Source organism: Carassius auratus, chromosome 14, assembly GCF_003368295.1.
Source record: "Carassius auratus strain Wakin chromosome 14, ASM336829v1, whole genome shotgun sequence".
NCBI lineage: Eukaryota > Metazoa > Chordata > Actinopteri > Cypriniformes > Cyprinidae > Carassius > Carassius auratus.
Window position 1 is genome coordinate 25,689,398 of NC_039256.1, and position 19,709 is coordinate 25,709,106.

At 37.6% G+C, this 19,709-nt stretch overlaps 1 protein-coding gene across 4 annotated transcripts; it reads right to left on the reverse strand.

Moving 5' to 3' along the window:
- Window positions 1-2,032: 2,032 nt before the first annotated feature.
- Window positions 2,033-15,232, reverse strand: LOC113114137 (F-box only protein 38-like). Of its 4 annotated transcripts, XM_026280917.1 has the most exons (22): window positions 14,842-15,232; window positions 14,439-14,669; window positions 14,139-14,272; window positions 11,770-11,933; window positions 11,501-11,666; window positions 11,159-11,434; window positions 10,894-10,987; window positions 10,306-10,436; window positions 9,742-9,912; window positions 9,434-9,576; window positions 8,997-9,195; window positions 8,173-8,310; window positions 7,914-8,081; window positions 7,287-7,690; window positions 7,109-7,250; window positions 5,835-5,935; window positions 5,656-5,758; window positions 5,401-5,567; window positions 4,659-4,804; window positions 4,255-4,358; window positions 3,859-3,972; window positions 2,033-3,635 (listed from the first exon to the last, which is right to left on the reverse strand). In XM_026280917.1, exons 2-22 carry the CDS (start codon window positions 14,567-14,569, stop codon window positions 3,457-3,459), a joined length of 3,375 nt encoding a protein of 1,124 aa, XP_026136702.1. In that variant the 5' UTR covers window positions 14,570-14,669; window positions 14,842-15,232; the 3' UTR covers window positions 2,033-3,456. The 4 variants fall into 4 exon arrangements, with proteins under 4 accessions (XP_026136702.1, XP_026136700.1, XP_026136699.1 ...); XM_026280915.1 differs by having other exon boundaries at window positions 7,109-7,690; window positions 15,075-15,232; XM_026280914.1 differs by having other exon boundaries at window positions 7,109-7,690.
- Between the last annotated feature and the right edge of the window lie 4,477 nt (window positions 15,233-19,709).

Genomic DNA, 19,709 nt, shown 5'->3' on the forward strand with positions numbered 1-19,709 from the left:
AAGGAGAAGGAATGTTAGGGGCTGGAAAACAAATAATGCTGGTGGAAAAAAAAATCTCCTTGGGAGTTTAATTAGCTGGAATGGGACAAAGGAGGAAAAACTCCATCAGGAAATTAAACTCAGTGAGACCAGCTGCAACCTGACTGTATTGATTCATGCAGTCAATCCATGCAAAGATGATCGATGTATGCAGAGTTTAAAAAGGACTCTCTTGTCTGAAGCAGGATTATTTTTCTAACAACATAATAGAGCAGAGTAAGTGGCTCCGGAGAGCCTCGAAGAGAGGAAATTATGTTTACATGAACTGTGAACAACAACAGGAGACAATTCAAAGCGCTAGCTGACAAAAGTAAAAGTGTGTTTCCAGACAAAAAATTAACCAAGATAAAAATTAAAATAAAAATAAAAAAACTTTAAATGGAGTTTTATAAATTTAAATGGATTTATAGCCAATGATTTTTTATGTAAAAACAAAATATTTTAAGATTTAGATATATGCAAATAAGAAGTTCTAGGTTGTATCATAAGATGACTGACCTGATGATTTTGCAATGTGCCCCATAGTGTTCTTTAACCACAATTTCTGGTTCTGGAAATATTCTTCATATTATTATAATTTTTTATTCCACAGGGATTTTAAAAGTCTTACCTATGAGGTTAATCGCAATACTGCTTACTTTGATTTGAAGCAAAAAGTGCAAAAAGACAAAGGTACAAGACTGTGCTTGACAGTTTAACTACTGTTAACCCTATTAAGCTTTTAGAGAGACGATCAAAATAAAAATGATGGATTATATAGGAAATATATATACTCTATAATAACAAAAAAGAGAAATATTATCTAAGATGTCATGGTGGATCGGTGGAAGGTTTATGCATTATATAAAATCAGTTTCTCTATAAAGAAGAAAACATCAAAACTAACCAGACGCTTGTGTTTACTTCTTCACGTGTTTGGCTCAAGACAGCCGAAACCGATTAACATGTGTCCTACAAGGAAAAAGTCTGTTTCACCACTGAGATTGATTTGGATTTCATTTGGAAATGTTGCAGGTTTGGCCAGCCCCGTCAGACAGGAACTGAGGACAGGAGGGGTTCTGCTCGAACCACAAATCTCTCCTCTTCCTGCTTATACAGTGTTAAGTGAAAAATGACCTGAAACATTAAACACCTTTGCGGTGTCAGTGACACATTGTGAATAACGTGACAGGACTAAATCCAGAATGGGTCATTTACAACAGCGAAGTGTGTAGACAAGCTCCCCTGTTTTGCCCTGTGGGTTCCTGAATGCAGCCCGTGTCGGAGTATGGAAATGGTTTTACATGCACGTTTCATGTACTGAAGGCATGTGGGGCTGTTATACTATAAATACAGACTAATTGAGAAACTGACTTCTACTTTGCTCACATAATTAGACACATGCAGCAATGAATCATTTATCTGCATTTTTTAACAAATCGACCGAGTGAATGATTCACTACATCTGTAACATTTATCCTACATTTACATTTAACCATTTAGCAGATGCTTTTATCCAAAGTGATAACAGCAATCACAAAAAACAAAAGAGCAACAATATACTAATGCTGTGATGTAGCAAGGGTTTTTAATAAATTATAAGTAGATAGAATAGAAATAGAATAGACAGCTAGTGTTAAAAGGGTTATATATATTTTTTTGTTATAAATAAAAAGATACAATAGAAAAAGTTATGTCACCTACCATTTTAATTGCTCAAAAGCTTTAGCATTGGGTGGATTCTGATTGCTATCAGTGTTTTTATCATTTCTCAGACCTATAAGGACAAAGAGGAAAATGATTGGAATCAGTTTCAGAGTGATTATTTATATCTAATGAATGATAAAAACAATGACACATTTTAAAAGCTCAAACATTTAAAGCTCCAGACAGCATAACTGCAATGCACGCTTATAATAAACAGAACATTATATATGGTCGAAGTAGTGTGTACTTATACCAAGATTAATTATATACTGTATATACACAAAAACTGAGAAAAACAATGACAGAATGTCTTGGTGAAATATTTATTCTTTTATATAAACATATAAAACAAATCGTTTAAATACAGAACATCTGTACACAAACTTTGTACACAAGTTTCTGTAGAGCATGGGTGCAGATTCAATCCATCCAGTTTCTTGGCTTTTAAACATGAGAGAGGGGGTCACCTAGAAAAGCACAAGTAGAGCAGCAAGACGGGGGTTTCATGCATTTACAGGTCCTAGACTCTCAATCCTCTTTCTTTACCATTCACAACAAACACCAGTTGGTGAACTCTATTGTGCACCAAGCAGGCACTTAAGACACAGTGTGTATTTAAAATTATTTGAGTAATGCAATTATGTGAAGGAATAGTCAAGGAGGAGAAACAAAATCATCCAGAAACAGTAATGCTGACTCTGTTGTAGGTTATAATGCAAGTTAACGGCACAGGGCCATTTCTGAAGATGCCATATAAAAAGAGCGAGTTTGTGACGAAAAGAGTATGTGTGTCAAGTCATCTGAAGATGAATAAGGGATATGTCTGGCAACTTTAGCCACTGTGCTTCTGATTTAAAACTATTCTACTGGAGTTTCATAAAAAGTGGGTTTAACTAAGGGGAAAAGTCTATTAAAAAAAGAAAAAAATACCTTTTGTGCATAAAATACTCTCAGCTTTTCTTTATTCCACAATTCTATAGCTCTGTGAAGAGCACAAAAAGGAAAATGAGCTACACTTATTCACTGATTCTGCCACGTTCCTTCCATGGGCCAAGAAACATTTAATCTCTTCACTCACAGCACCGTTAATAGTGAAAAAACACACAGGCCAGCTTCTGGAGAAGAGGTGAGAGAAAGACAAAAATAAAATCTGACTTGTTAAAACAAAGATCTCTCAAAATGTATGATGTGCAAAAAAAAAAGAGAGAGAGAGAGAGAACTATGTTATTGCCTGAAACGGTGCAAACACACCGTGAAATCATGCCAAGTGGCCAAAAAAACAAAAAATAATTCTACCCAGACCAACATTTCTGTCTCCACCAAAACCCAAACAAGTGATTTCATATGCCACCTGTCATGGCTCTGCATGTCTTTCCCCATGTGTGCAACTGTAGCAACAAAAACTCCTGCTGACACCATCACCCCTCTCTACACTAAGTGTGCTGGCACTCCCTGGAAGGACAAGTAATGAACACCAGCAAAGGAGCCTGGTGACATCATTAGTTCATTAGTCTAGAATGAACTCACAAAAAGACAATGGCTAATTGAAAGCAATCACACTCTGTTTCAAGTCAACTTCGAGATAAAGGCAACTGGAAATGCCTCTGTATTCCACACTGAGGCTGCGTCTAAGATGCTTCTCTGTTCCTGGACAGAGGTGGTCAGAGCCTGGCAGAGAGCTGAAGAGCCCTCTCCGGCATCACCAGGCCCTCTGGCAGAGCAGTGATTTTTCTAGATGTAGTCGTCATCCACCGGTTCCCCCCGAACGTCGCAGTAGTGGATGAAGACGACCACCACACGCTGGAAAACCCCCCTACGTGTCTGCCGTCGTTCTGAGATCTCCTCACCGATGGTCTCCATGCAGATGTCAGCCGAGAGCTGTCCCTTACGCCGAGGCGCATAGATAGTGGCTGACAGAAAGGAACATTTCAGAGGGAGCGAGAGAGACAAAAGGTATTTTCACAAAAGAGCATTAAACAATCTAACCCAGCTCAAACTTATGTTCTATAATTCATGTAATTGTATAATCAAAAACAACACTGGTTTACCAAATATAAGTTGTGCTATAGTTATGATGCACCTGTCTGTGAATATTAACACCTGAACTTTCATGATGGACAGTGTGTTACTTACTACTTTCATCATCCTCAAAGTCGTATCGGGCGTAACTGTTGGGCTCTGCGGTGCGTAACGAGCGAAGCCACGGGAAATCTGTGATCATCGAATACGGCGCCCCATCTACTACTCCTAAAGCACAGGGAGTGTGGGAAAGATTGAATGCCGTTACTTTTTTATTCCTTTAAAACTGAAACAGATCTTGTAAATGTTTATTAGCAGCTTCGACATTATGGGAGTCTGCAACTTTTCTCACCCATTAAGATGACTAAGTTTGTGGAAGGGATTTGGGAAATGTAAATGCAACTGTAAATTTCTCTCTCCTCGCTCTCACACATACTATAAATGTGTTTCCAGAGGAAGTGAGGGGAACTTGGGGTTAGTCTCGAAGGACCCTGATCTGTTTCCTCTCACCCTCTAAAGTGTAGATGTCTCGCCCCCAGGGATAGCTGGGATACTTCTTTACATCCTCTTCCGTCCGTGTGGCCTCCGGAAAGAATTCATACTTGATGAGTTCTCTTGTGAAAGGATAAAAACACAGCTTGTGAGTTTTTGGGTCTACCATGATAAGAAAATAATGCCATCTGGTGGATGGAAATCAGACAAGTCATTCGGAAAGCAGGCATAATTTTGCAGAATCTAAGTGTGATGAGACATGCAACAACAACAAAAAGATATTACAGCATTATAAAGACACTAAACCAATGCTATACAATGCTTTTATTCTTGGTGTGTATCAGAATCTGTTAAAATGTAAGTAGTCTTATTACTGATGCTGTTTTGTGAGTACTGTATTATGAGTTATGTAGTCCACTCACTGGCTAATGTTGGCAATGGTGTCCATCCAGCTACGTACGCGCACCTTGTTCCTGACATTGGGTGGGTTGCTGAACTCATGGATAATAGCAATATGGTATGGATACGGACCACTGAAGAGCTTTTTCTCCAGAGCTAGAGAATCAATCTGGATGTAGAAAAGAAATACCTCATACCATTTAAATGGCTAAATTTTAAGAAATTATAAATGCAAAATACACATTTGCTGGAAAATAGTTGCACGTGTTAATATATATATATATATATATATATATACACACACACACACACACAAACACACAGCACTTAATTAAAAATTAATTGTTCTTTCCTGACACTTCTGAACAGTTAAATGCAGTATTTCTGAATAAAAGTATTAATTTCTTTCAAAACTATTTAATAACAATATCCAATATATCTCAATAATCTAAATGTATAAGTTTGTGAATCATAAAAACATTTACACTTGAACAATGAACATAAAATGCTGTTAAAATTGCAGAAAACAGTCAGCAAACTTTCTCACACTGGCCCGGGGCCATTCTTGCTGTTGGGCCATGTTTTAAATATACTGTAAATCTGGGGGAAGATAAGCTGAATTTATAAACACATTTCTATTGAAAAGCATTTCTATACTTTTTTGAATGTTGCACTTATGCAATCAAAATATTGTATATTCATGAGTTTCATCAGATATGAAAACTGGAAGTCTTACGTCAACACAATATTCAGAATAGCACTGACCTGCTGCATAGGCCTCATGTAGATGATGCGGTTTCTCTCCGGTGGCATCCGTAAGATCTGGTCAAGCACCTGCTCCATGTCCAACTTCTTACATTGTGCGTAATCAAAGCGGTTTACTATGGGGGCACTTTCTACCACCAAGTGCTTCAGCACCCTACAGCGTGTTGCTTGGGGAAGAAAGAATCAAATTCCACCTTAAGATCTGATACAGTTTGACTCCTATTTCAAAGTCATCATGTTCTGCTATGAACTCACCATGGACAAACATCATTTTGGGGCACTCCTTGAGGACCAGGTCAGTGATTCCACAGTTTGTAAGTGTGATTCCTACCAAGTTTTTAGATTTAAGGCTGAGCACCTGTATGATGTGAAAGATAATTCATTAAGAAAGTGCATTGAAGAAGCATTTAGTTGAAACAAGATCATGACCCCACCTGCACATGGTCATCTTCAGTCACAGGATCACTGGTGCTGGTGGACTTGTCTGCCATCCGTTTCCTCTTCACTACAACCCGAGGCTTTGCTTTGGGTAGTTCTGGATATACCAAAAGGTAGTGTGAAATTAAATGGAAGTTTTTCTGACTGTCCAATTCATCTTTGTTAAATCTCATCTCAACTATACTACTGTCATAGGAGAAAAAAAGGTAACATACCACGGACCTTGTGTCATTTTAGTCTCAAAGGATTTCTATGAATGCAATTTTCCATGGATCAGCCAAAGATTTGCTTTAAAAAATGTCTCCATTTAAATCGAACATAGCTACTTTGCTCACATAAACGCAACAAAATACTGAGAGGGATGTCAAGATTCCCAGTGCTCATCAACATTGATTTCAGTCTGTTTTATGAGCCTGGTGAACAACTTTTATGGTGCTGTTGAGCCCTTTTTGAAGCTGGTGGATAAATAATGTTAGAATTTTTCATTTTTGGTGAAATATTTTTTCCACGTAAAATTTGAATGTAATTATAAAAGTATATGCATTTGTTAATACACCTCCATTCAAAACTTGGGGGTCAGTAAGAAAGTGTAATCAGTGAGGACAGATCAAATATATCAACTGACAGTAAAGACTTATGATGTTACAAAAGATATCTATTTTAAATAAATGCAGTTTTTTCCTTTTTAGTAATTGAATCATGAAAAAATGCATCACTGTCCCACAAAAGAACTTAAAAAACATAAATAAGTAAGTAAATATCTAACCAACCCCAAATGTTTGAATGGTAGTATACAGTGAAAGCATTACAAGTATGTAATGCAATAAATATTCAGTATGTTATAAAGGTATCTATTATACTTATACTCAAAATGCAACACTGAAAGAGTAAAAAAAATATTCCTGAAATAAATGAACCTACACATATAAGACATTCTACACCGTCAGTGTCTTTATGCATGCATTCTTTTATCAGAAAAAGTATAATTTCCTAAGTGCACTATTCTTTTTAGCACTGTAGGTTCATTAGGAATCAAAATAAGTGTTCTGCTTTTTCTAGATGTCATGAACACAAGGAAACATACTGCAATATAACTGCCAATATAGTTTAACAGTGAAGCAATTCAGACCTCCAGCATTCCGCCATCTGCTTTTATGCCATGCACAAACGGCACGCCACGAGGGTCAGTTTCTACCCAACTGTGCCTTTTTTCCATTTTTCAGTTGACTCTCTGACATCCCACTGTGAGGAACCTCTGCTCTCGCCTTACCTGACTCACACACCAGGGGCACAGAGGAAAGTCTGCTGCAGGCACGAGTGACCGGTCTCCTGGGACACTCATCTGTAGTGCTTCTGTGTGATGATCCTAGCTGGTGGCCTGCAGTCCTTTCACAGTGCCCCTCAGAAGAGCCCTGAGTCCTGGGTGGAGCGTTGGAGTGCCTGTCCTCCATCTCATCTCCTGCCCTCTGCTCTGGGCTGTGATGTTCTGATCTATGGCTGTCGCCCCCTGCTGGCAGGCCATGGCCACCACGAGTTCTGTTTCCTGAGCCGGGACGAGACCTGCTGCACGTGCAGCGAGTCCTCTCCAGGTCATCCTCCCCTCTATCCGCCCCACCCTGGTCGTCCTGATTAGCCGATTCCTCCCTCCAGCGAATGGAGCAAACACAGCTGCCGGCAGTATAGCCTGAAGCAGACCCTGGTCCACTGTTTCTGTCTCTGGACCCACGCTCAGCCGTCTCAGTGGCTGCTTTCATGTCAGCCTTGATCTGCTCACTGGTCACCTGACAGCCTTTTTCAGAGCTGAGCTCCTGAGGTTGTGGTCCACGTCTACGAAGTGGAGTTTTACCTTTACCTTTCAGAATACAACACAACAAGTGTATCAGCATAAGTCAGCCATCAAGTTTGTTCTCTTCTAATAGTGTCAGTGCAGTCAAACAGATACAATTTTCTGAATTTATATGGCCCCAATAATATTATATACGTTTTGGCACCTAAGTTACATATACAGATAAACTGTATGAATGACATGATAAAAATTGAACAGTGTATACTGATAATATACATTTATGAACTACCATGTGGAGTCATAGCTGTACTGCTCTTCCCCTGGGCTTCTGTCTCAGGGTACTGGCCTTGAGAGCGAGCGGCAGCTGGTGTCCTGATTGGACAGTACTCATCCTCACTGTCCGAGTCTGACACCACCACCGACTGCTTCTTCACTGAGGTTTGAACTCCACTAGGCCCTGAAATAAATCATAAAAGAAAAAGCACAAATGTTATTTTTTAATCATAGGTATCCCATCTGTTTGCATTGTTTGCTAGGTTATTTAAGACCTGCTTGTTCTTCATCCTGTTCACGTGAAGGATTAGTTGTTTGGCTGGAACCCTGGGTCTCTTCCTCTGGATTGGTAGCCACAAGAACCGGCTCAGGCTCCATGTTGTCTGCCACTATGCCCTCAACGTCAGGAATCTCTGATTGAAGACAGGAATAAGAGTAAATTCAAGGCTTTCAACAAATAAACAATCATCAAACACTAGACAAGTAAGATTTTGGTAAATTTTCCTGAATGCAGTATCTAGTGTGCACCAAAGAGGCATTGATTTGTTCAAAAAGTCTGTAAAAGCTGACTTTTTTACTGTCACTTTTGATCCATTTAATGCATCCTTGCTAGTGCTGACAAACGATTAAATGCATCCAAAATAAAATAATAAATCCTTTTTGCGTTTACATAATGTGTATATGCTTGTACTGTATATATTTAATATGTATATATAATATAAGATAATTAGGTTATGCTTATATATATATATATATATATATATATATATATATATATATATATATATATATATATATATATATATATATATATATATATATATATATATATATATATATATATATATATATATATATATATATATATATAAAATATATATAAAATATATAAATTATATGAATATTAATATATACACGTAAATATATACTGTATGTGTTTGTATTTATATATACAAAATATAAACAGTACACACATGTATATTATTAAACAAATTTTTTTTTTTTTTGGATGCAATTAATCATGATTCATTGTTCGAATTCACTGAATAAAAATATATATTTCTGTCAAAAAAACATTTGAATGGTAACATATATATACCCTCTGGGCCACGGGGGTGTTGCTGAGGCACATCTTCATTCCGGTCGTCGTTGTTATTTGGTGGAATGTTTGCATTGTTATTGTTCTGGTGATTGTTGTTGTTATTGTTATCATTATCATTGTTGGAATTCTGATTGCTGACCAGGGCAGACGAAACTCCGATACCCGTGCCTGCACTGAGTCCCACGCGGGCACAGCCCTGCGGTGAACAAATAAAGTTAGCATGCCTCATAACATTTCATCTCCTATAGTATATATCATTTTCATTTATATTGTGACTTCTTTACTGTTTAAAAGTACAGATTTTGTAATTAAAGTACATGGAATGACATTGATCTGTCTGCTTACTTCAAATGGTAAAGATATCTAAGTGATGGTGTCAAGGTAATGAATGAATATCACTCCATTAACTCTGTTTTTATGGGACAACAGCTCACCTTGGGAGGTTCACGAAACATCTGGTCCAGAGAGATGAATTCCAGGCTGGGGAGCATCTCAATGAACTGACTGAATGACTCCAGCTTGATAGCATGACAGCGCACTAGAGTGAGGTCCACCAAGCGACTCCAGCGGGAGTGGTCTATAACAAAGAGCAGCTAATTTGTCAGATTTAAAAACCAATACTAAAAAAATGCATACAATCAACTTTCAGGTTTCCAGATAATTACGATAGAAATGGTACGGTTAAAAAAAAAAGCATCTTAAAGTCAGGAAATACATAAATAAATGAGGATGGATCCATTACCTGTGATCCAGTTGTGTGGATTGTGAAGATGTGGACAGTTATAAATAACCAGATACTTGATGGCGGTAAACACCTCATTAACAGCCTTCATTCCGATGTCTGTGATGATTCCAGGATTCTCAATTACATCAGCAAGACCGTATTTGACTAACTCAGCATGGCTCATGTTACCTGTGTAAAACATGTTTTATTGCATTTGATTTTATTACTATTTATATACATCAAGGGTTAGTTCACCCCTTAAAATGTGCTCACCTCAATGTTGTTCCAAATGCATAAGAATGTCATTAATCTTTGAAACACAAATTAAGATTTACAAGATACACGTTCCTCCATTAAAAGTCTGTTCAACCAAAAACTTGACATCATAAAACGAATCCATATGAATCAGTTTTATCCAAGTCTTCTGAAGAGACAAACACTAAATATGGTAAACACACGCTCAAACTTGCTTGGATATCAGGTAAAGGAACAGAAATCTCTCAGGTTTCATAAAAAAAAAATCTTTTAAAGATGAACAAAAGGTTTGGAACGAGATGACGGTAATGACAGATATTTACTTACACTGCAACAGAAATTCATCTACATATCCAAGGTGCAAAGTCTCAAACTGGGGGAACTCCAGTTCAGCCATCTTCAATGCGGAGAACACCCCATCTTTGGTTAAGGAAGGCTGGATTCGAACTTCATGCAATCTGGACAACCAGAGATAATTCTGTCAACAGCTATATATGAATCAGGATAAGTTATCGTATTTTTTGGACTATAAGTCGCACCAGAATATAAGTCGCATCAGTCCAAAAATACATCATGACGAGGAAAAAAGACATATATAAGTCGCACTGGACTATAAGTCGCACTTATAGAACTTATAGAACCAAGAACCGAGAGAAAACATTACCGTCTACAGCCGCGATCTATGTCTTCAGTGGTAGACTAGAGGAGCACAGAGCAGCACAGAGCGCCATCTCGTGGCTGGAGAAGGTAATGTTTTCTCTTGGTTCATTTCTCTTGGTTCATGTCAAATTAATTTTGATAAATAAGTCGCACCTAACTATAAGTCGCAGGACCAGCCAAACTATGAAAAAAGTGTGACTTATAGTCCGGAAAATACTGTAACTGTGTTCGTTAAATGTTAAAACACAGATTTACCTGCGAGCAGCAGTAATGATGAGGTAGCCCATATCCACTTCAAGTGCATTTTTACAGGCACCAAATACAATTGTGTGCAAATTACGAAATCCTCCTAGAAGAGAATTATTTATCAATATGCCAAATTTATTATTCTTGCTCAAAATATGCAATTATTGCATTCACATAGTGAACGAGAAATAGTTATTGCAAGAAAAACTTGTTTTACAATACTATAATATATCGCTCAGCAGCTTATAAGGAGCTAGCAAAATGTTCATCTTACCTGACCTCCAGCTATCCTCCACAACATGCTGAATCAGTCCCCCTAAAAAGGGCACCCTCACCAGCTCCAGCTGCTCTAGGTTGCGGGCAGAGGCCAGACCGGTGACAAGAGGCACATACTTGAGAGAATTAGTGGGACCGGCACAGTTTCTCATGACGAACGTCCGCAGATTCACACAAAGAAAGTCTTTGAAGGGCTGAGGCTTAGTGAGGCGAACCCATTTCAGGTACAGATGCCTGAGCATGGACAGACAGGGGATCTCCGGCACATTGACACCTATAGGAAAGATGATCTAGATGATGTGGAAAACTATTTGCACAGTGAAAGCAATCTAAAACTCACCGACAAGATGGAGGGTCTGGATTTTAGCTGCAGCTGGAATAGTGAGTTTGTTCTCCGAGGGAATAGGAAAGGCCCCGTTTCGGTTCCTGAACTTCCCTAGAATGTGAACCTGAGGCATGTAGTTCCATATCGCCTCCACCAGCTCCAAATGCGATGTCTCCACACCCTGTCAGAGCAGATATTGTTCTTATTTTCAACAGCTGAAAACAGACTGACAAGCATTTTTATAAACTGAAACGACAACGATCTTGTATATATCATATACTCACTATAAGGTTGGGACAGGCCTGTAGAGCCTCCAAAACACCAGGGATGCTAAAAGCCTCATAACCTCGGACCCTCCTTCTCTCTAGGTAACGTGGATGAAGGCCATACAGCTGTTCCAAATCAGGCATCTTCTTCATTAGCATGAGGAAACTGGAGTCTGTGAAACCTGAGTTACACATTAATAATAACAACTGAATTAATAAAAATGGACACAAGTGTTTTAAGTGTTCTACGGCTTTAGGATTGGTATTCTCGGGCTTCACTGATTTGGAATACTGTTAAAAACAAATGTATCTTTCAAGAAAGGTTTACAGAGATCACCATAAATCATTGGCACTGGCCAATATCTATCAACAGCTTTGGTAAAAGGTAATAAACAAGTAAAATTGGTAAAACAACTCTAGTTACAACTGTGTGTGTGTGTGTGTGTGTATGTATTAGGGGTGTAACGATACGCGTATTCGTATTGAACCGTTCGGTACGACGCTTTCGGTTCGGTACGCGGTACGCATTATGTATACCGAACGGTTCGTTGGAGTAATTAATTATATTTGAAAAAAAAAAAAAAAAAGAGAGAGAAAGAAATATAATGATATGCGCTCAACAAGGTAGCCCAATAACCCAAACAACGTAACAGGCAACGCCCCTGACACTCCCGAAGAAGAAAAAAACACCATCTTATATGTTTATGTTAGGCTACTCAGCAGGCGCTCGTTCACTCAGTACACGCTGAAGGCTCGTTGCAAAATAGCCAATGCGTTTAACAGACTAGAAATGAGAAGATCCTCCAATAACCAACAGGTCTGGTGTTTGGGTGCACTTTGGATTCCCTTTAAGCTATAATGGTGATGGCAAGAGAGTGGTGGATAAATAAACAACGGTATGTCGCATCTGCAACATGACAGGGTACACCAGCGGGATTACAAAAAAAAAAAAAAAAAAAAAACAGCGGGAATATCTGGGATATATGCGTCAGTACTATCTGGGAAAAGACGAAAAAAAGGAGAAACATGCACGCAGCAAACTATCCCTGCAGCATTTAGACACTATAGCTTACAGGGAATCCAACCCAAACACCAGACCTGTTGGTTATTTTAGGATCTTATATTTCTGGTCTGTTAAATGCATTAGACATTTTGCAACGAGCCTTCAGCGCGTGCTGAGTGAGCGAGCGCCTTAGGGGCCGTTCACATGTCGTGCCTAAAAACGCATGGAAAACGCTAAGCGCGTCTTTCTCCTGAGGCGTCTGTCTTTGCTAAGCAACAATGACATTGAAATGAAATTTCAGCGAAGGATAAATGGATTTGCAGCTCTAAAAATCGCTTGCAGTAGCTCTGCTACTGAATTTATTTCAAAATTGCAATCCATATACAACTATGATCAGCTGTTCCTTCATCTTGGCTGAGCTCTCAACGTTGTTACGGGAAAGGATGAAGCTGATTGGTTGGTTCTTGTCACATGACCCGCGGTGCGCTTGCGGCATTCTGAAAAGTTGAGATGTTTTTACATTTTGCTGTATCTAAAACGTATCGAACCGAACCGAACCGAACCGTGACATCAGTGTATCGTATCGAACCGTGAATTTTGTGAACCGTTACACCCCTAGTATGTATATATATATATATATATATATATATATATATATATATATATATATATATATATATATATACATACACACACACACAAACACATATCTTGGGTCAGATTTTTTTAATGAAGTGAATCATTTTATTCAGCGATGATGCATTAAATTAATCAGAAGTGACAGTAAAGACATTTATAATGTTACAAAACATTTTTATTTCAAATAAATGCTGTTCTTTTACTTTCTATTCTTCAAATTATCCTAAAAAAAAATCCTGAAAAAAATAAATATACAAATCACAATTTCCATAAAATATTACTATTATAATAAATAATAACAGTTCCCAACAATGACAATAATGAGAAACATTTCTTGATCAGCATATTTGAATTATTTCTAGTCTAAGCTGAAATTTAGCTTTGCCATCAAAGAAAAATCTTCCACTAGACACCTTGCATTCTATATCTCCGCATAAACCATTACCTTCCACTAGATTAAAGTATTGTAAGAAGTAAATTAAGATGAAAGTACTCAGTAATAAACTATATACATCTGAGAGTAGTACAGTGTAGAAAATGTATTGAAAACTTTCAATACACAAAAATGCAGGGTAGAGGCATGTGAAAGCATGTCAAATGAATGAGTATGTTACTTAATCTGATTTTAAATTCAGGCAACCTCAAAGCCATTAGGCAGAAAAAAAGTCTTACATATTGACTACACATTGATACCAGGTTTAGTTCTAAACAAACTGAATTTTTGAGCATTAAGTGTGTCATCTACCTGAGGGCATGTACTCCCACCACCGGCTGGCACAAAGGTCCACAACCTTCACCACCCGCAAGTACAGAGTCACCGCCTCTCGCAGTTTCCGTGACAGACACTCCATACACATTATGTCCTGCATGGGTAAATATCTGCCGGGAGATGGATTTATGCATCATAATTCAAGTAAACTATAAACCATTGCAATTAGAGTTAACCTATGAAAGCTCTGTCAAAAATCACTTGAGTTGAGAATAGAATCGCAGGGAACACATTTGCTGACTACTGTACACACTAGTGGTGGGATGTTGTACTGACCGGAATATGTGACAGAGCACCTCATGTGAGAGCTCATTGATATAGTCTTTAGGTTCCTCATGTCCAAGCGAGCTTAATGTTCCTCCCCCCAAACTATGAGTCCTGGTGACCTTGCGCCGTGGGCCCATCATGTCCAGGGCAGTGAGATATCCACCAAGGAAAGGCAATAAACTCACTCCCTTTGTCCTGGTCTTCTTGGTTGGGGCATCAACAAACAATCATCACTCACTCCTACATCAATTAAAACGAAAAGGGGGGTTGGGGTCATTTTCACATTACATGTAAATAATTCACGATAATTTTCACAGCTGTCAAAACACCCAAAACTAATTAACAGCTCAGTGAGGTAAAAAAAAACAAAACAATGGACATTACTCTACATCAAACCGGCTGTAGCACTCACAGCAGGCTAAGCTAGCAGGATCTATGTCATGATTTTAACACTGGTAGTTTAGAGGCATCATGGCTCAGATGAAGAAGACCTGAGCCGTTCAATAATCGCAGAATGTGAGGAGAGATGCTGTTGATGATGCTGCTGTTATGAAGTTATGATCCCCAGCTCTAGCTAGCAATCAGCTGTTAGCAACCTCACTACTGTTGTATAAATATATAGATCTAACAGTGCTGTAACAAAACCTTTATGAAGAAACGTTCAGCTGAAATTGGTCCATTTATATTATCTGGTTTTCAGTCGAGCTCATAAGTGGGATTTGTGATTAGTTTGAAGGTGAGCAGCGGCTGCTGTCTTTCTGAATCCGCGTCCAGTAGCGACGTGAAGCCAGCGTTGGCCTTCCAAATACAAACAGGAAGTTCAGATGTATTTTTTTTTACAAAATAAAAGACGCGGATAACTGGCAAATGTACTGGATTTAATGTTTTGCTTACGAAAGGGAGATTCTAAATTACAGAAGAAATATCTTAAAATTAATTAATTTGCTGTAATATCAATAACCAGCTGCAGTTTAGACTTTGCTGCTGTTAGTAATGCTGCTGTTTTTATCATAAACCCCACAAGACGTGATTTGATTATCAGGAAATGTTTAACAAATACTTAAACTAGAAAAATCAATAAAAAAGTCACTTGTAGTAGGCTTGGGCATTTGCTTATTGGTCAAACACAATGCAAACTTTTCAAAAGGACAATAAAGCATATAATAATCTAGTATATATATATGTATATACATATTTATTTATCTAAGTGAACGATAATTTATAATTAACCCATTCATTCATTGTTTTGAACGTTCTTGATAGGCCAACTCCTTAAGTATTAGCAACTAAAAAGGAAGAAATACCAGTGTACGAACAGAGAATTATTGATTAAATGTAGACAGACATCCAGACATCTTAGGTTTAAATATTTGCAATGCCAGGTAGTCTGTCTATATGACAGAGCTTCAAAGTCAACAAGCAATTATGGATTTAAATTTGAAAGGATCAAAATGTCATGTCTGTCTACGTATAGACCCATTCTGCTTATTTTCAGTTACTCATCTGCACCACATACCATCATTGGGTTAATTTGTCAGTGTTGTCAATGCTTTTCATAAATTCTTTATTTAAAGTGATATTTGCCCATTTTTCCATGTGTTTATAAAAACATTAATTTAGTAGTGTGGACAAGGATAAACTACAATGTAGCAATAGAAATGGCAACCCATCAGCCATTTAGAAACAAATACAATTTTAATGTACATTAACTTGCACAGAAAAGGAGAAGACATCAGTCAGAAGCTTGGGATGACCATAAACTAGCTTGTACAGAAGCACATTCATAGTTAGGATATGCAGATACCATGAAGATGAAGAGTCTAATATCAATATCTGATACATGCAATTTTCTCGAAAATGTGCGATAACAATCAGGGAAATCTTACTAGCTTATGATTTGATTAAATGGCATGTGTGTAGCACCAGTCACATGTACTCTGGGGTGAAAATATGATTACATTGTGCACATAAATGATTGAGTTCAAGCAGCTGCCTGACACTGTCCACTAATCTTCCCTATCAAATCATTTCAATCCTTTCGACAATTACAATACCCTAAAATCTGGAGTATGATGAAAACTGAGTGAAATCTGGTATAAAACCATAGAGAGCTGTAACTAGGAATTTTTCATAAATTGGCTCAGGGCTTTGGGCAAGTTAACTCAGACATGAAGTGCATAGCTGGGACCCTGATAAAACTGCCTGCTACAAATGTGGAGATACAGAAAGCTGAACACAGCCTGAGGAGAGGTCACCTCATAACATCAATAATAACATTGGCAATCATATAGGAAAATGAGAAAAGCACCTTTAAAGATTAATGCTATCAAAGAGTGAACAGGAATTTGCCAGATTTTCATCTATCATCCTCAGGCATACTTAGTTATTTGTTGTTCTTTTCTTATATGAAATGAGCACAGGAAAAATTAACTTTTTAAGAATTTGATTTCTTAGCGTTTTAAATCGATTACTGTGATTCACAATTAAAAAAATTATGTTTCAAGATCGATGTATATGCATCTTCAGGGTTCTTAATCAATGTATCGATGAAACAAGCAAATCTTTGCATCCCTACGTCTGTAACCGAATACAGGCATGTAGATGTGTTCAGGACAGGACTCTTATCAAACCTGTTAAATTTGGGGCAGATTGGAAACTGCGTGCCTGAGTTACAGCAACATCCTGTTTCACTGCATTAATTGCATGCTTTAGCACTTAGCTAAGTGTTGATAGCATGTTTTAGTATATTTCTAGTATGCTGAAATTTAAGTAAATGAGATGCTCCTGTCTGGGACCAAATCAAGTCTTGCACCAAATTTATTTACAGATTGAGAAACGTGATTGGAACACTGCTAAAACAATCATCTTGAGAAATAGGAACACATTTCTCGTGCCTGTGTGAAGACTTCAATCCACAGCTCAAGTGAGCGATAATTGATTACACCATTACTGCATCTGCCAATGAAGATCATGTAAACGTATCATCAATCTGCATGCTCAGACAAAACCCTTTTCCCCATCTCACAAGACAGCCAGTCAGCCTGTTGAAATGTAACATCTCACTTCATTTGACCAACTGCTTAAAACCAATTATAAATGAAAGCCAGAGATGTCTGGGTCTGGATGCTGAGACAAGTTCCATTTGATGAGAGCGAGAGGAGATGATGAGGAGTGGCAGCTGTGGGATTTTGGCCTGGTGACACAGTAAGGTGGACGGGTTGAGACACATTATTCAGAATCCTCTGAGACAAACAAAATAAAGCACAAGATGAGATTCAATCTCCCTGCTTTCCACTCTCTGACGGGGGCTTGTCCTTTAATATGAATGACATCAAGAAGAGAATCATGCAAACTTGAGATTACTGGTATCTTAAAAATGACAAAACTTCTTGATTCAGAAACAAAGTGACACGCAAAATTCAGAAAACATATTACCATAACATTTTTATTATTCTGACATATTTTTACAAGGATTTACTATGAATATAGTCTATAAAATGTAAGTTCCTCTATATGAACTGATTGTTTATTGAACTATATGATATTTGCAATGTTTTACACAGATAATATGAACACATATGAGTATATTTATGGAAGGAAAATAAATCTTGGTGACTTTCTCAGCTGAGCAGATCACTTGCTGCTACCTGGTTTTGGGGCAGGTGGAGACATTCTCCATGCATTCCATGCTCTGCAGGACTGGACAACTTTTTGCTGGTTGCTCAAGGTACCTTAGATATAAATAAAATTATTAATTCAAATTTAATTAAAATTTAAAATCAAAGTCAAAAATACCAGTGATGGTCAAAAAATCATATGCAATGCTTTGGCATGTTTTCATTTTGTCTTTTTGACCAAGAATTACTAATCAATGCACAGGTCCTGTCCCAGAGCTTTGCCTTTATTTGTTTTTATTTCCACTCCTTTTAAACTCTAATTCTGTAGTCTTTGTAGCTTGTATTGTCCCACCAACAAATTCGCATAAGCTTGGTCCCTGTGGAGGGACAAAGAAAAAAAAAGAATAGAAAAACAGAGACAGAAAAAGAGAGAAGATATATACAGCTATTGTATGAGTATTTGTATGCTTGGCCACACTATTCCCACAAGACCAAAGCTCTTGCAGTGTGTTCTGTAATGTACACATCAATAAATAATGCATTGCAATGTTTGCACAAGCTCTGTTTAGTTCTTACTACAGCCTCACAGAGGAGTCATTGGGAAGTAATTCTGTAATCCTAAACACCTTGGCTCTTTGAGATAATTGTTACAATACCAGACATTTTAATAAGCTCAAACTTTTCCTGTTCCAAAATTGCATTTGCTTTCTACATTATTTGTGGACAGTACAATTTTAAAGGAAAATTTTATTTACAGAATACATTTTATAATGCAACAGATTTCAGAGGAGCTAAAACATTTCAACAAGTCAAGGCTGAAATCTGAAGGCTGACTTTGTTTTCTAGATTTACATATCAGTAATATAAGGTTTTTAATTTGTATATGTTTAAAAGCATAGCAATTAAACTGTATCAAAGCATTATTATTATTATTATTATTATTATTATTTTATTGTTGTTTGTATTACAAATATATTCTCTTACATACACTCTAAAAAACGCTGGGTTGTTTTTTCAACCCAACTGCTGGGTTGAGGCCGTTGGATAGGACTTTGGGATGTTTTAACCCAAGTTTGGGTTGAAAATAACTTTCTTTTTTAACCCAGCGGGGTGGGTTGAGGACGCGGACGTGAAGGAGAGCACGCACGTCACGTCAAAATCGTACGTCTCCAGTGCGAGCAGCCGCCATTTTCTCAGCGTGATAGAAGCGAGAAGCGAGTGAAAGACTATGGTAAGTAACGTTAAATATTCAAAATGTAAAGTTATCTTTTATTGTTTACCCGGTTGTATGAAAGGCGGAAGGTTTTATGAAAGGCGGAAACAAAGGAGCTTAACGTTATATATATATAAAAAAACGGACGCGGTTTTCGCCTCGGACACAGAGGTCTTGCCTCATGTAACGTTACTGAACGGAGGATGTACTTTTAATATAACGTCTGTGAATGTATTTTGTCATATTCACATAAGATTTTACATTATCTGTTCTCTTTGAGGCGTTAACAGACGGTTATGGTCACGGTTACGCTCATGTGAATTTGTCTTTTTTTTCGCGGTTAAACTGAATGTATGTTTGTCTCCTAAAGGAAACGGCATTGTGTAGTAAAGACTAGCATAATTATTTTGAGGCTGTTGAAGTGGGAACTGTTAAAAGTATGTTTTACAT

Bases quoted from the DNA above. Each gene is read 5' to 3' on its own strand.
- LOC113114137 (XM_026280915.1), bottom strand. From the start codon at position 14,569: ATGATGGGCCCACGGCGCAAGGTCACCAGGACTCATAGTTTGGGGGGA. The intron at 11,435-11,500 runs GTGAGTTTTAGA...TCTTTCCTATAG, and splicing joins CCAGACCCTCCATCTTGTCG to GTGTCAATGTGCCGGAGATC. The intron at 5,568-5,655 runs GTGAGTTCATAG...TTCTTCCCCAAG, and splicing joins CAAAATGATGTTTGTCCATG to CAACACGCTGTAGGGTGCTG.